This window comes from Pygoscelis adeliae, unplaced genomic scaffold (genome assembly GCF_000699105.1).
Source record: "Pygoscelis adeliae isolate BGI_AS28 unplaced genomic scaffold, ASM69910v1 Scaffold120, whole genome shotgun sequence".
In the NCBI taxonomy this organism is placed as follows: Eukaryota; Metazoa; Chordata; class Aves; order Sphenisciformes; family Spheniscidae; genus Pygoscelis; species Pygoscelis adeliae.
The window spans coordinates 167402-182480 of record NW_008824032.1 but is presented as its reverse complement, the minus strand read 5'-3'; the positions used below and the strand labels follow the sequence as shown (position 1 = coordinate 182480).

Genomic DNA, 15079 nt, shown 5'->3' with positions numbered 1-15079 from the left:
AAGTCAAAACACACACAAGAGCCTCTCATAGGGTGTTGGGGCAGGCTTCTCAATGTAAGACTCAGACAAGCCTTGAATTTAGAGACAGAAGATGGGTGTTAAGATCCTGCCCATCTCTTGGTAACCAGTGCATGCTTGTTTTCTATATGGCAGTTTTTACACCAGTTTGCATCCCCACTTTAGATATGACAAAAGATAGGGCCTCCAGCACTATCCTGAAAAAAAAGAATGACAGTTTAACATTACTGTCTTGGAAGTTTTCTTGCTATTCAGGCTAAATTTGCATTTTAATTTCATTTAATTACTACTAATTATTATTTTCAATACTAATCTAAGCCATCTCCTGTGACGCCTTTTAAGTTTTTCAAAGACATTCTAAGATCCATTTACTCTAATGCTTAATTTGTATGAATTTCCCCCAAAGATTAATTCTTCTTTATTTTTCCTCCTGGTCTCTTAAAAGCATTTACTTTGACTATTCTTTTCGTAAGTACAGTACCCAAAACAAACCACACAGAGCCAGATGGACAGAAATCTGTTCCGTGATGTGATTTTTGCATGTGCAGATCAAAACAGGTATGGTCTTTATTATTGTAATATTTATTGCGTAATGCATTTATGCATCTAATTTCCAGTAAGCATACGTCCTTCTCAACATAGGCGTTTCTCAGATTTCATTTTCCCCTTAAATGTACGTTATTCAAGCAATTTTTTCCCACGATCTAGTTGTTATTCTTAGTTTGCTCTAAATATATTTTCCATTTTCAAGTCACTTCCTTTATTCCCAACAGTGTTCTTTTTTTTTTTTTTCCAAAAATGTACAATTCATGCTAGTTTACAACCTTTTCTAAAACATATTAATTAGACCAGATTGTAAATTAAACCCTATGGTATCCTGTACTATCCCTGTTGTATGCATGGATTTGTGTCAACTCATGCTTTGCTGTTTCAGCACAAGACCTTCTAGCTGCTGATTCAATTAGCATCTGAAGACAAGAGTATCATGGAACATTATGTTACTTTTCTTTACTAACAGAACTAAATCTGTCATTCTTACAGGAAACTTTGTGTAATACTCTTACTTGTCAGGCTAATCTCTTTAAATTCTGCTAAGATTGCAAACGCACAGATATTTCTACCTTCAAAATCTGTTCTTTGTGTTGTGGAAAGAAATTGGCTTTACTGGAGGCTTGTACCTAATAGCTCTACCTCTGCTATTGCATCTGAAAGTCAGGTCTACATTCATGTTTTTTATAGGTTATTTGAGATACTAGTGGTTTTCCATCATAAAAAAACCCCAACTAACTAAAATAGGTAAGTGTTTCACATTGTATATTGCCTGGACCATGCATACCACCAACAATTTACAAAAACAAGTTAAAATCATAGCATTTGACTTTACGTATATTCAACCTTTTAAAGAATTCTTCATTTCATGTGGTGTTCCTCATTTCCTATATCTTCAAATTTAATTTTCTTACTAAGGACAAATTTAAAATAGAAATTTGGTATCTCCACTTTTTCTGAACCACTGTCTATTAATTGCACATGATCCTTCAAGTATAAATGAATCCATTTTTTATGATATTTCCTTTCATGTAGATACATTTACAGAAACCCATTAATGTCTTTCCCCAACACAGTTTTGGTAATATTAATTTATTCTGGGGTTGTTTTTTTTTTTTAGAAAAATATACGCTTTATTGAGTTGTGCACATAATATCACATTTTCAGCTGTAACAAGAAACTATATTTTTAACAGTTCAAAGCTACAAAGGAGGCAACAATGCAAATATAACAATATTTGATAATTCTTTTCTTACCAGAAAGAAAAATATTAAAAGAGAATATACACAGAAGGAGAAAACAAATGTAGAAAAGGGAAGAGAACAAAAAAGAAATAACTAAAACTAGATGTCACTTTCTAAAGTTAAGTAGTTCATACATTTTTTTTAGATCAGCAGAAAAAGCTAAAATGTCCCTCCTGTGCAGAGGCAGAGTAGAGCAAAGATACAGAAATCCATTACTGACAGTCTAGGGGATTAAGTCCAAACCTCAGTAAATTCAAGGAGCAGGTAATGACTGTTTCTTTTCTTCAAATAACAAACCCCCCGTTGTTTACTTTTGTACCTCTACACAGCTCTGCTAGCAACCCTTACTTTTCTCTCTTTCTTTTTAAAATTTCTGTCCTTCTTTTTTGCCCTAACAGATTATCTCTACATTGACTTATCTGCCCTTTTTTCTTCCCAAAATGGGAAGTGGTATTTGCTTTCTTTAACCTATATTTTATGAGTCAGTGTTCCATGGAACCATTGGGGTTGTATTTGGGTTTTATTCTTCAGCAAATAAGAATTGTCCTTGGTCCTTGGTTAAAAGGTATTTAGCACCTTCTAAATCGGTGGATCTAAATACTTATTCAACCAGTCCTTCTTCATTACATTGTTTAATTCTCCACTTGCTTGCCTAAAATGCAATTTAGTCACTTCTTTACAGTGATGCATTTAAGTACCTTTTGAGCACCAACTTTAAAATGCTTCCCTTGTGTTCTTATTGCTAACTAGCCAAATATCAGCTAAGTATTTGAGTGGTTTACCAAAAGAGAGGCTCCTCAGATAGGAGCAATGGGGCAAGATCTTTCCTTAATTAGAAAATGGCATCTCAAGGACATCTGGATAAATGTAGATCAGGCTGTTTCCCTTGGGTTGGGGTTATGTAGCGGGGGTAAGAAAGTTCCACTGTCTGCAGTGCAGGCACTGGCACACGAGCAGGTCAAAGAATTCACCTCTTGAAGATGATGGCAAGGATGGCAATGGCAGCAATTACCAAGAAGGCTAGACCACCGAGCGCTGAGCCCACGATAAGCGGCAGTCGGTCCTGCACCATCTCCGAGCGCTCCCCTGGCAAAGGAAGACACATGCATACACACACACACAAATGCAAAGGACAGGAACTGTTAGCGTTTCCCTTCTACTCAACTAGGTCTCACCCATAATTCCACCCCTACCAGCCCTTTGCTTCCCAGACTAGTCCTGACAGTTCAACAAATGCTTGACTTGGTTATCCCTCTACCCCTTCAGCCATGTGCTTCTCCAGTGCCTTCCTTCCTACTTCTGAAAAGCCAGTGCTCCCTCTGAATCCACTTTTCCTTCCCCTGGTCCATCGCCTATACCTAAGTATAGGCTAGCTCTACACCTGGGCTTTGATGCCATTGTCCCCAATTAATTTAGCTTTTAGATGACATACATGAGTACCTTTGATCCAGACCAAAGAGTATCACAAGGTAATATGTTACTCTCTGCATGAATGGATGGTGATACTGCTGGAAGGCAAGCTCCTATGTATATGTCCTGTGTCCCACCTGTCTTTAAGACTTTCACAGAGCATTCAGCTGTAAGATGTCCTGTGACAGCTGGACATCAAACTACAGCAGTGTATAGTGCTAGGTACTGTAACAACCTCCTAAAGAGAGTTCTACTGACAGTCTGCTCCTGCTGGTCAGAGGCAACAAGGAGTAGGACTGGGGAATATGGCAATAGTGAAGCTAAGGGAGTGTAAACAATATGCTCTGACAGCATGAAGCTTCTTTGAGTGAACAAATCTGCATATGCAAATTGTGATATACAGAAATACAAGTTGAGTAGGAGTGTCTGATAGCAGTCCTCCAGAGGATAAGCTAATACACTCAGGGACACACACAAGTGAAGGATGGTCATGTGCAGATCTGAGTACAAAATGGTAGCACTTACCTCCCATTAAAGTCCGGAAATACATCTTTCCACCGTATGGGCCATAGCCCACTGCTGTTCTAGCTCGTACTTGGAAGGCATAGATCTTGCCTGGGCTCAGATTTGATATGGTGGCCATGTTGGTTTCGCTAGTTAAGGTGAATGAATTATCCTCATCTTCTGCCTGTGAACATCAGTGACCAAAAAAGAATGTGAGACTTCTGCCCATACCGCTGGCTGTCCTCATCAAGAAATGCTAGTTCCATGTCAGCCCAATATTCTTTCAATCCGTTACAGAGTCTCCCAACCACAACCGCTATTCCAGATCTGACTTCCTCGCACACTACTCATTGCTCCTCACTGCTGCTTTTCATTCCCTTAGGCCTGGGCTTCCCACAACGCTCTGCCAAAGACCCTCAGTCCTGACCTAAACAAAAGTGAGAGACAAAACTACCTTGTCCTGTGGTTCCTTGCTAAGCATATCCATAAAAAAAGCCCTAGCCTGTCCTGAAATTTTGCTTTCTACAAGCTCCAAACTCATGTATTCTCCTAGGAGAATCCAGAGCAAGAACACCTGTAATGCTGTAACAAGGAAGCTGCTAGACATGTTATTACAAATAGCAGGCCCCTTTACTGCTAGAAAAACAGTAGCCCTGCACAATCCTGCAACACTATTTATATGAAAGAACAAGAATATGGAATGGGAGCTTGTCTGAACAGCCCTACCTATCTCTTCCCCTCAAATCAGCTGGATGTGAATGGAGAACAACTTTATATCTGCCACCCTGTAATTCCAGTACTTAAACAGGTAACTGATATCTGCCACTTAGTTAATGAAAGAGTGCATTTCTCCTCCCAAAATTTCTTAGAGATGTCTGTCCAGGCATAAATAGGGACACAGGACTTCCCTCCACAAACACATGACAGAATGTTGCCGTGAGTCCAATTCCCATATACACATTTGAAAACTTCAGCTCCTTCCACTGTTACCTGTGTCAGCTGGTGCTAAACTGATTAGGTTGTTAGCCACAGCTTTTTAGCTTAGCTACAAGTGTCTTCTCTTTTTTTATCTGCATTGTCCCTAGATGGTTCCAAGTTGGGACATGTAGATGGACTCATGTTAGATGAAGTGTACATTATGAACTTCTGTTTTTGCTACAGCTTATTCTTCCTTCATAACTGAAGCATTTTTCTCCACCTTATCCATCCTGATCCAGCGGTGCATCTCCCAGACAGAGGATTTCCCTGTTCTCTTTTGCATAACAACTATACAACAATCAGCACTGCATCACTTTCTGCTCACCTTGTCAAAGTAGCGTAGCTGGTAATCCAGGATGATCCCATTGGGCTGGTCTGGCTGAGGCCATGACAGTGTGATGCTACTGGTAGTACGACTCACCTGATGCATCATAGGGACAGCAGAGGGGACTGGAATAAAAGAGAGGAAGGAGAGATTGCAAAGGGATAATCTTAACAATTAACTATAATTGAATATTCATTATGATGAGTTAATAAGTTAGGGCAGCTCTTCCTTCAATTTCCCTTAATTTGCATTACAAAATACTTTATAAAATAACCAGAAAAAATCCAGGCACAATTCTACTCTACTGGGACATACAGTCACTGACTTGGACAGAAAGAAAATGAAGAAATCCACATCCAACTGATCATGCACAGGAATTATGAAATTATCTATTTTGTAGCTGGAACATTATTCTGATCTTCAAATTTGCAATTTTTACATGCAAGATGACAAGGTGTTCAGTGCCACTGCCTTGTTCTAGGATCACGCTTGAACAAACAGTGGTCAGAGCAAAAGCAGAGCACACCACCTCTCTTCTGTTTCTCCCCCAGATTATAATTCTTTGCCTGAGGAAAAAAATCAAGTATGGGCTATCAGAGTAATGGAGGCCTTTCACTACATTGCAAACCAGAAGACGGAGGCAGATGAGAACACTGACACATTAAGGCACAGACTTTGAAGCATTCCTCAGTTCAGTGGTCCCAGTTCAGTTGCAGATCATAGAGAATGAAAGCGTCTCATTTTCATAGCCTGATATAGAATCATGGAATCATAGAATAGTTTAGGTTGGAAAAGACCTTTAAGATCATGAAGTCCAAGTGTTAACCTAGCACTGCCAAGTCCACCACTAAACCATGTCCCTAAGTACCACATCTACAAGTCTTTTAAATACCTCCAGGGATGGTCACCCAACCACTTCCCTAGGCAGCCTGTTCCAATGCCTGACAACCCTTTCAGTGAAGAAATTTCTCCTAATATCCAGTCTAAATCTCCCCTGGCACAACGTGAGGCCGTTTCCTCTCATCCTATCACTTGTTAAAGTGGGAGAAGAGACCAACACCCACCTCGCTACAACCTCCTTTCAGGTAGTTGTAGAGAGTGATAAGATCTCCCCTCAGCCTCCTTTTCTCCAGGCTAAACAACCCCAGTTCCCTCAGCCGCTCCTCAGAAGACCTGTGCTCTAAACCCTTCACCAGCTTCAATCCCTTCTTTGGACACGTTCCAGCACCTCAACGTCCTTCTTGTAGTGAGGGGCCCAAAACTGAACACAGTATTCAAGGTGCGGCCTCACCAGTGCCGAGTACAGGGGCACGATCACTTCCCTACTCCTGCTGGCCACACTATTTCTGATACAGGCCAGGATGCCGTTGGCCTTCTTGGCCGCCTGGGCACACTGCCGGCTCATGTTCAGCCGGCTGTCGACCAACACCCCCAGGTCCTTTTCTGCCAGGCAGCTTTCCAGCCACTCTTCCCCAAGCCTGTAGCGTTGCATAGGGTTGTTGTGGCCGAAGTGCAGGACCTGGCACTTAGCCTTGTTGAACCTCATACAATTGGCCTCGGCCCATTGATCCAGTCTGTCCAGATCCCTCTGTAGAGCAGCCTTGTGTTCAGACTAGCTCCTGGATCTCAGGCCAATCCCTGTCAGGATTGTTGCCCAGATGTCAAAACTACCACTGTATTTGAGACTCTCAGTCCCTCTGCAGGCCATTGATCCACAGAAGTCCAGTGTGAATAGGCTTCTAACCAGCACTACTGTCTGGAACCACCACCTCAAGGTCATTGTTAAGTGTGTATGTGTGGAAGCTTCACATATAGTTTTTCTGTCTGTTCTTACATAGCTTGCTAAGTTTCTGTCTTTTGGTGAACAGGCCAGCCTGGCATACTACCCAGATGGAGCTGCTAGCTCTCTTGATTCCATTATGGTACTAAATGCTTATAGTCTGTGTCAGATATTAATTACTGTGGGAAAATTTCAACTTCCCTTTATGTACAAAGCAAGGATCTGGACATCAAACATAGAAGAGGGCTTTGGATGCACGAATCTAAACCAGAAAGCAAGCAAGAACTTGTGTCTACCGATTTTAGAAATCTTTTGATCGGCTATTCTAAAAGTCTGAAGTTCAGTTCAAGACTTTAAGACTTGTGTAATTGCCATTACATCTCACCAAGCTGAAACTCATTAAATCAGTAGGAAGGAAACAAAATATTATCTTGAAGATTATATGATTAATGATTTCAAACACTGTTCACTGAACTAAAATTAGATTACAACGAGAAACAATTCAAGCTACTATTTGGGGTAGTTCTGCTTTTCATTTTTTTGTCCTCCTAGAGGCACCATTCACATGTTCTGAAGACAACATAAGTGCAGAACATCTATTTAATAGCAGGCCCTTTCCTGAAGTAGTTAGTTCTTCTAAAAAAGGTCCTCAGAGCAGGAAGGGAGATGAATGGTTGTTAAAGCCACTTGCATATGAAGCTTTCTGGAGAATGAAAATCCACTTCTACAAAAAGCATCCATGAATTTATACACACACACACACACACACACACACACTCCAAGCTCATGCAAAAGCTCAAATAATCTGAGTTTCTTCTTAGGAAGAGATTTCCAAGCAAAAATTTCAGGATAATTGGAAGAGGATCTTTCAGCCTGCCAGTTGTCTGTCCACAAAGCTCTTCTCAAGTTTTGCTTTCTCTCTCCAAGCAAAATGTCATGTTGCCAAGAAACCTCCAAGTAGGCAGCTAGGGAACCCTCATTTTCCTAATGGAAGTAACATTTTCAGCAATATTTAAATTTTGCAGAAAAAGCATGCAGATGAAAAGTTGCCACCTAACTCCACTGGTTTTACACAATAGACATAAAATTCCTTGATGTGAGGAATGAAGCAGAGACATTTGGCAAATGATCAAAACTGCAGAATAGCATTTTCTTCCCTCATAATTGTGAAAAAGATAAAAGGATTGTTTTTAATAACAAGATACAATTATTCTGAAAGACACAATTCAAATGGGCTCCAAACAACTCAGGCAAGTAGGAACGAGCTAAAAATGTTAATGAAACAAAAATGTAAGAGTATAAACAATAAAATGCTTTCTCTCATCCTTACTCCTTTTATTTCTTACAATTGCTTGTCTTTCAAACAAGATTGCACAACTACTTCACCTGCTAATGACAATGTTGCGACAAGGATGGAAGACAGCAGCAATTAACCAACACCATATTTAGCATTTAAGACACAAATGAAGAACACTGTATTCAAATGATAATGTGAGGAGAATGGGATAACTGGTCAGTTAACATTTGATCAAGACAGATTCTGCTACATTTTAATGTTGTGAAAAGGTTAACTTCCTTCTGATGGGACATAAACCACACACAGGGAGAGGTGCAAACCTAAATACACAGCTACACTGCCAGGGAAGAGCCCACTTCCTTCTAGTTTTGAATGAAGATATTGCAGAATGATCGGAGTTAAATCTCCCTTCCATTCCTGCCCTCCCACCTCTTTTCATTCCTCTCCTTCCCACCCCCAACAGTTATTCTTCTCATCCTTCTCATTTCTTCCCAACCTACAATTTTTCCCCTACCTGGAAGGAGTTGACTCAAAGTCAACTAGCAATATTTGACCTGTGTTTTAGTTAAAACTTATCCATTCTGATGTTAATATCTACTATCAATTTTCAGCTACCCATCAACAGGTTATCTTTTGCCAATGGTACAAAGACATAAGCTGGCACTGTGCGTAGTACATTTAACACAGCAAAATCTGCACCAGGACAATGATAATAAATGGTACTCTACTCAGATGGGCAGTATGCAGAAGCAGGTTACAACTAGTGGAATTAGAAATATTAGGAAGCATAAGAAAAAAATGACTGGAGTGGCTTCACCCAGAGTTACACTGTGTGTATCTCTTGATCATGTGCTGCAGTATTCTAGAATGTCCCTATTATCCAGGTATGTCCATCACTCAAGGTAATCGGGTGGTGGTGTTGGGGATGCCCAGGATAATGCAGTCTGCTGTATTAAAAATAGTCATTTCAGTGATACGTACCTAATAAGCAGATACTACTTAAGGCAAAAGCCTAAACCAGTAAAAATGCTCAGTAATAAAAATAGCTATGAATCAATGCAAGACAGGTTGTCTTTAATCTACCTCTCTGAGACAGAGTTCAGATTTTGATACATGTGTTTGCCTCTCTTTTAAGGACAAAACTTACGAAACACTGGACAGGGAGCTCTCCCACCACTTCAATTAAGAGAGATATCTAGTTTCTCCTCTGAAAAATTTCACACTAAAGTGATGTGAATACTAATACTAAGGTGTTGTGAAATGTGAACATATTTGTGGGTGGAATAAGTACATATTTCCTGTCAGAAGTGTACGATAAAGTCATTCTTCCAGTGTTAATAAATTAGGAAATATAAAGTGCAATGTTTTATGTCTTAAGACAACACCCGAACTACCCTACATCTGCTGCCACAGAAGTGCTAGATGAGTATTTTCCTTTGTATGCATGCCGACTATTAAAAATGTTTATAACGGAATATTGCTTTCAAAGCTTGTTTCATGTATACAAGTGTCCAGTTCTATGTTGATTGGTCACTTTCATTCATTTTGCTCTTTTCACATGGGGTTTATAAATGGTGACATGCTAGGTCTGTGTCTAATGACAGCTGAAATCACAAGGCCTGATCCAATCCAATCTGGGCAGTTGGACTAGATGATCATTGTAGGTCCCTTCCAACTGAACTATTGTATTGTATTGCATTGCATTGCATTGCATTGCATTGCATTGCATTGCATTGCATTGCATTCTATTCTATTCTATTCTATTCTATTCTATTCTATTCTATTCTATTCTATTCTATTCTAATTATTCACTGAGTGCAAACAACATGTTGTGAGATAAGACCTCTAAGAAGACTGAAAAAGGACTGCTTTTTGTATACTATTTATAAAATAGCAAATGTATGGAAAATTGATGCGTATCTAAACCCTAATTAAAGCTGTAAAGCAGTCCAACCATCAGTTAAATACAACTCCAAGAATCTATTTTTTGCGGGCTTTTGTTGCAACTCTTCTACATGGTGGGACAATTTTTTTCCTGATAGCACACAGGGGTAGATTTAAGATGTTTTGAGTACCTTGAAAATGCTACATTCTCTGATTTGCTAATGTTTGACAAGTTTCTGCTGTTTTCTAACAAAGCTGATGTCCTTGCCTGTAGTACCTGCTGAGACCAGCAACATGTGCCTGCAAGCCTAAAAATCTACCTAAATAAACAGACTAGGTAGGGAAGGAATGTGAAAGACGTGCAGACTAGTATAACAGTAGTTATAACATCCCCAAACACCACAATCAGTGGAACCTAATCAGCAATTGATCAGTTGAATCACTCAGCAGTACTGACTAAACATCCATGGACTACAACAGGAGTTCAGACAACTGGCTCACAGGTCATCACTTAATTGGTGATCTACCACGCTCACATTCCTGTTTCTCCTTCATTACTTCTTCAGGTATCCTATTATCCCCATATTCTGAGCAAATGGCATGAAGACCCTAGCTTTGTTCCACACATCTTCCCACATATCATCTTCAAGGAAAATCAGTCTGAATACAGCATGGACATTGCCTTCTTTGTGTGTTTAATATCTTATCTTAAGTTTGAAAATGTCCTATGTCTTTTCCACAGACTTCCATTTAGTTCTGACCCTTTCTCTAAATAACTGAAAATGTCTTAAAAGTATCTTGGGTTGTCTTCTGTCATAACCTTATACTTTACTTCCTGTGGATGACGAGTGCTTTAGAAAGGCAAATTAGTTAGTTATTTTCACTTCCCTTACCTCTGTTATTACTACTTTTTGTGTATGGGTTCCACTCATGCCTAATAAACAGGAAAAAATCCTTTACATCACAAGGTGCCATGTTTTTATGCACCTCCTATTTCTACTTGCTCAAAAAGTTTCTGTCTTCATTTAAACAGTTGCTGAAACCTGAAATGTGAAAACAAGCATATTCATTCTCTGCTCATGCTGCAGAGATAGGGCACAGTAAAGAGAGAAACTGGAATAGTTTCTTTTTGTGGAGTGACCATAGGAATTTTTATTAAGTCCCAGTCATAACTGGGCAAACCTGCTCTGTCTCTCTTTGGAAAAGCAAACATCTTCAAGGAACTCATCCATTTCCCTTCATAATCTCATAATCATACTTGATATTTAATTCTTTTCCTCTTCTCACACCATTTCACCTGAAAATCTTCTGTCAGGTCCGCTTAAATTTCCTGGCACTACCCATAACTGTCCTTGTCCCTGTTCAGCCTCTTACACAAGCCTTCGGACTGTCTAGCTTTAATTTCTGCAGTTCTACAGATTTTTGGTATTGCCAGGTCCCGCTGCTTTGAATCCAACTGATGTAGAAGGCTGCTAATATCTTTTCACAGGTTCAAATCAACCTGGTCACATAACCTTTATCTTTACATACCTCCATTAGCTCTCACAATGTCTGGATTCAGTTAAAAAAAAAATCTACTTGCTTTGAAAAGTCTGCATAGACTTGCTCCAACATTTGAGTCTGTGCTGCCTTTATCTCTTCCTCTTCTTTCTAGGAATGTAACAACTGTCCGAATGAATAAGTTCAGTAGCGTGTCTCTGGTAACAGACATTACTACATGCTTCATTGGAAGGTGTAGAAAAAAAATGGACAGGTAGTTACAGCTGTGCACAGAGGAAGTTTTTTCACAATCCTTTAAATGAAAACCTGACTTCTGTCCTGAGACATGAGAAGAGATATTTGTTTGCCCTGATAAGTACACTTGAAGATGTTAAAATAATCATTAAAATTTTAGTCAGATTATTTTTTTTTTTAATAATATGGTTGGATTTTAAGTGCTTTGCTTTCTTTGTGTCAGGTTCCCCTCTGTGAAGAAGCATAACTCCACTACAATTACATAATAGCCTTTCCTCATGCAGTTCATGCTATCTGGAACAGCCTCCTGGCATCTTTCTATACATCCTGACACTTCTTTAGGTATTCCCCCTCAGCACTTCAAACCTGAGCTGAGAGCAATTCCCTTCTCTCTTTTCTCATTTCTGGACAGTTTTTCCTTCTAGTAATTTGCATATCATATTTGCGTGTCATACTATTACTATCCAAACAGGTTTCAGATGCTTTTTGCTATAGAAGGTTAAGTCCTACTATATTAAAGGAAGTTTTTCAGTGCCAGCTCTTCTTATTCTGTCTTCAAACACATAGTCACTGAAGAGAAGGAACATCATAATCAGGCTACCACAGAAAAATGTGATTGTACAACCAAAGGATCCTACCATACTTTGAAGCAGGGCTAGCAGACTGTTTAGCAGGTAAGCAAACTCTTAGATGAACAGTGTTTTGGAGACAAAGATGAAGAGCGAATAGGTAGCAGGGGAAAAAGAAAAGTAGGACTGTTCCAGCACAGAGTATTGCCTAAGATACCTCTAACAAAGGGGCAGAGGGTGGGGAGGAGGTTTTTTTTGGATCAGCAACTAGAAGAAGCAAGAGAACTGTGACTGATGTATGAGTAAGCAGAATATTCAGAAACTGCCAGGGTTGGAGGGTCCTTCTTTGGTCACCTTTAATTCAATGGAGAGAAAATTTTTGCTATGGCCGTTTATTCTGAAAGCTTATCTTTCTCCAGTTTGCTTTTTTTATACCCTTCATGCCTTCCTGTCCCTTCCTTGTCTCTTTCAGAACATAAGATTCTGAAATGTCTATCTCTGTTTGTCTAATAATAGTAATAATAATAATTGTTATAATAACACAGCAACAACAACAATAAGCCATGTTAAAGTGAAAAGCTGCTGAAGAGATCAAAGGGAGGGGGTATGGATGAGACCGGTCACGTGATGGAGGAAGCAGGGCCTTGTTAGTATGAGCTGTCACTATGAATCGAGGGCAGCTCATCTCAAGCTCACTCCTAACAATCTTGAGGAAGAGCAAGGAAAAAAAAAAACAAACACAAAAAGAAGCCGTTCAGTACACACTGCTGTTTAAGAAAGTTGGCCTCCCCTGAAACTGCTTCAGTGCACAGGAGAGGGCCCTTAGAGAGAGACACCCAACATACCCAGAGACACCAAGAGACACCTGGAGGAATAGGAGCGGCCAGAAAAGTCTAACAGAAGCAAAAGAAGAGGGTAGATTTGGTGATTCCAGGCAGGAGAAGGAAGCAGCTACTCAATTAAGTCACCTCAGATATAGATGAAGAAGGCTGAGATAAGAAGCACGAAGAAAGAGAATTCTTTAGGATGTTAATAGAACACTCGCCTGTCTCCAGCAGAAGCCAAAGGAACTGCCTGGAATTTCCATAGAAATTACCCAGCCATCTCTTTTACTGTAAACAAAAACTGATCACCCACTTGCAGCCAGCCTCTTAAGGGGACCGGGTATCCTATACATTCTCTGCTACTCAATGCCCGTCAGGTAATGTTTCAAAGGGAAGAAACAGACATTGTCAAACCCCTGGTATCTCGTAACAGTAGGAAATTACTTGGGGTGTATATATATTCCCTTCCTTTCCGTAGCACAGAAACAGAAATGAAAAGATGTGATGTAACCAACATCATGATGCCACATCTGGTTTTGCAGCATTTCTCTTGAGCTCTACCGAAGCCTGGTTTTGCAGGGATTTTCACAACTACACTGTGGAATCTCATTAGGGATTTGTTTAACATTTACACATCTCTGAATGTTTACAGACATCTTCTGTCACTCAGTTCAAATTGTTCCCCCTCTTCTCCTCATCACATTATTCCTCATTATATCCTCTTAAACAAGCTGTGTACAATTCCTCTCCATAACAGCTTATACATGCTTGTAAAGAACAACATATGCCCAGTCTCTTATTGTTGACATTTAGCAGAACTGTATGCCTGTATGCATGTGGCTCTCTCCAGCTCCAGTCCTTGTACATGATATTTACAGAAAATCAGAATTTGGTTGATGCTGTTCTCCATTTTCCTCCATATATATAAGCCTTCTGTATGCTATCCATCAGTCTGACCTAGTCTTCAATCTATCCCCCTCCTTTGACTGCCCACACAAGCCATTAGTATTTTAGTTTAGTCATCCCTGCGGTTTAGTTCCTAGTTTACAAGGATCACACCACCTCTGAATCAACTGTACAACATATTTTAGTATTTCTACCACGTAAAAGGCAAAAAAAAAAAAATCTTTGTTTCCTATTAACAGAAGAATAATATTCCAAGACCACTTATCAGAACAGCAAGGTTGAAAAGGCAAGAACAAGGTAGAAGAAAATACATGGCATGTGAAAGAACCCGGAGCAATTTCAGTAAAATAGGAATGGTGATTCTGCTTCTGAACCCTTTGTCAAAATTCCATTTAACACCTCTCCAGAAGCTGTAAAAACTGTAGTTTTCACATCCTTTTATGACCCACAGGACTGCACAGTATTAACACACCCCATCCCAGGGTTATGTATATAGGTGATGAGTAAATATCATTGTATACATTCTTGCTTGTTATACAGCACCTATCTGTATCTTTAACTGTATCTTCATCTTTAGACAGTGCCTATCTGTCTCTCTATTTTCCACTTACTTTGATAGCAGCAAGGCAAAGGTGGACAGATTTGATGAAACACTCGATACCACTTGCTAAAGTGCACTAGAGTACGAACAGAAATGAGGAGAATGGAAGGTGGTGTATAGGAGCAAGAAAGGATGGAAAAACAGAGTATTTCAAAACATAGAAAGACAAAAAAGAAAAGTGAACAGGTGAAAAATGCTAGAAAGACTGACTGAAGTATAAGAAGATGAAATGGAGAAGAGTAGGAGATAGAGAAGGTGAAGAGGAAATGACGAAACACTCTCGAAGAGCTGCTGTGGCAAGCTGATGCTCAAAATCCCTGTCAAACCCTGATTCTGTCCCCTGTCTTGCACAATGAAGCAACGTGCTTTGTCTAACCCAGAGAAGATCTCCCATTGCCATCTTCTCCAGGGCAGCTTCTGCCCCAACCACACCAGCTGCTAAACTCAGTTTTTCTG

The 15079-nt window shown here is 39.7% G+C and overlaps 1 protein-coding gene across 1 annotated transcript in view; it reads right to left on the bottom strand.

The window, feature by feature from the left end:
- EPHB6 (EPH receptor B6) overlaps window positions 1–15079 on the bottom strand; it is a 57471-nt gene that overhangs the window by 7706 nt on the left and 34686 nt on the right. Inside the window, exons 6-8 of the mRNA XM_009328566.1 lie at window positions 5029–5153; window positions 3747–3909; window positions 2783–2897 (exon numbers count right to left, since the gene is read on the bottom strand). Coding sequence (XP_009326841.1) covers window positions 2783–2897; window positions 3747–3909; window positions 5029–5153 — 403 coding nt within the window. The remainder of the gene's footprint in view (window positions 1–2782; window positions 2898–3746; window positions 3910–5028; window positions 5154–15079) is intronic.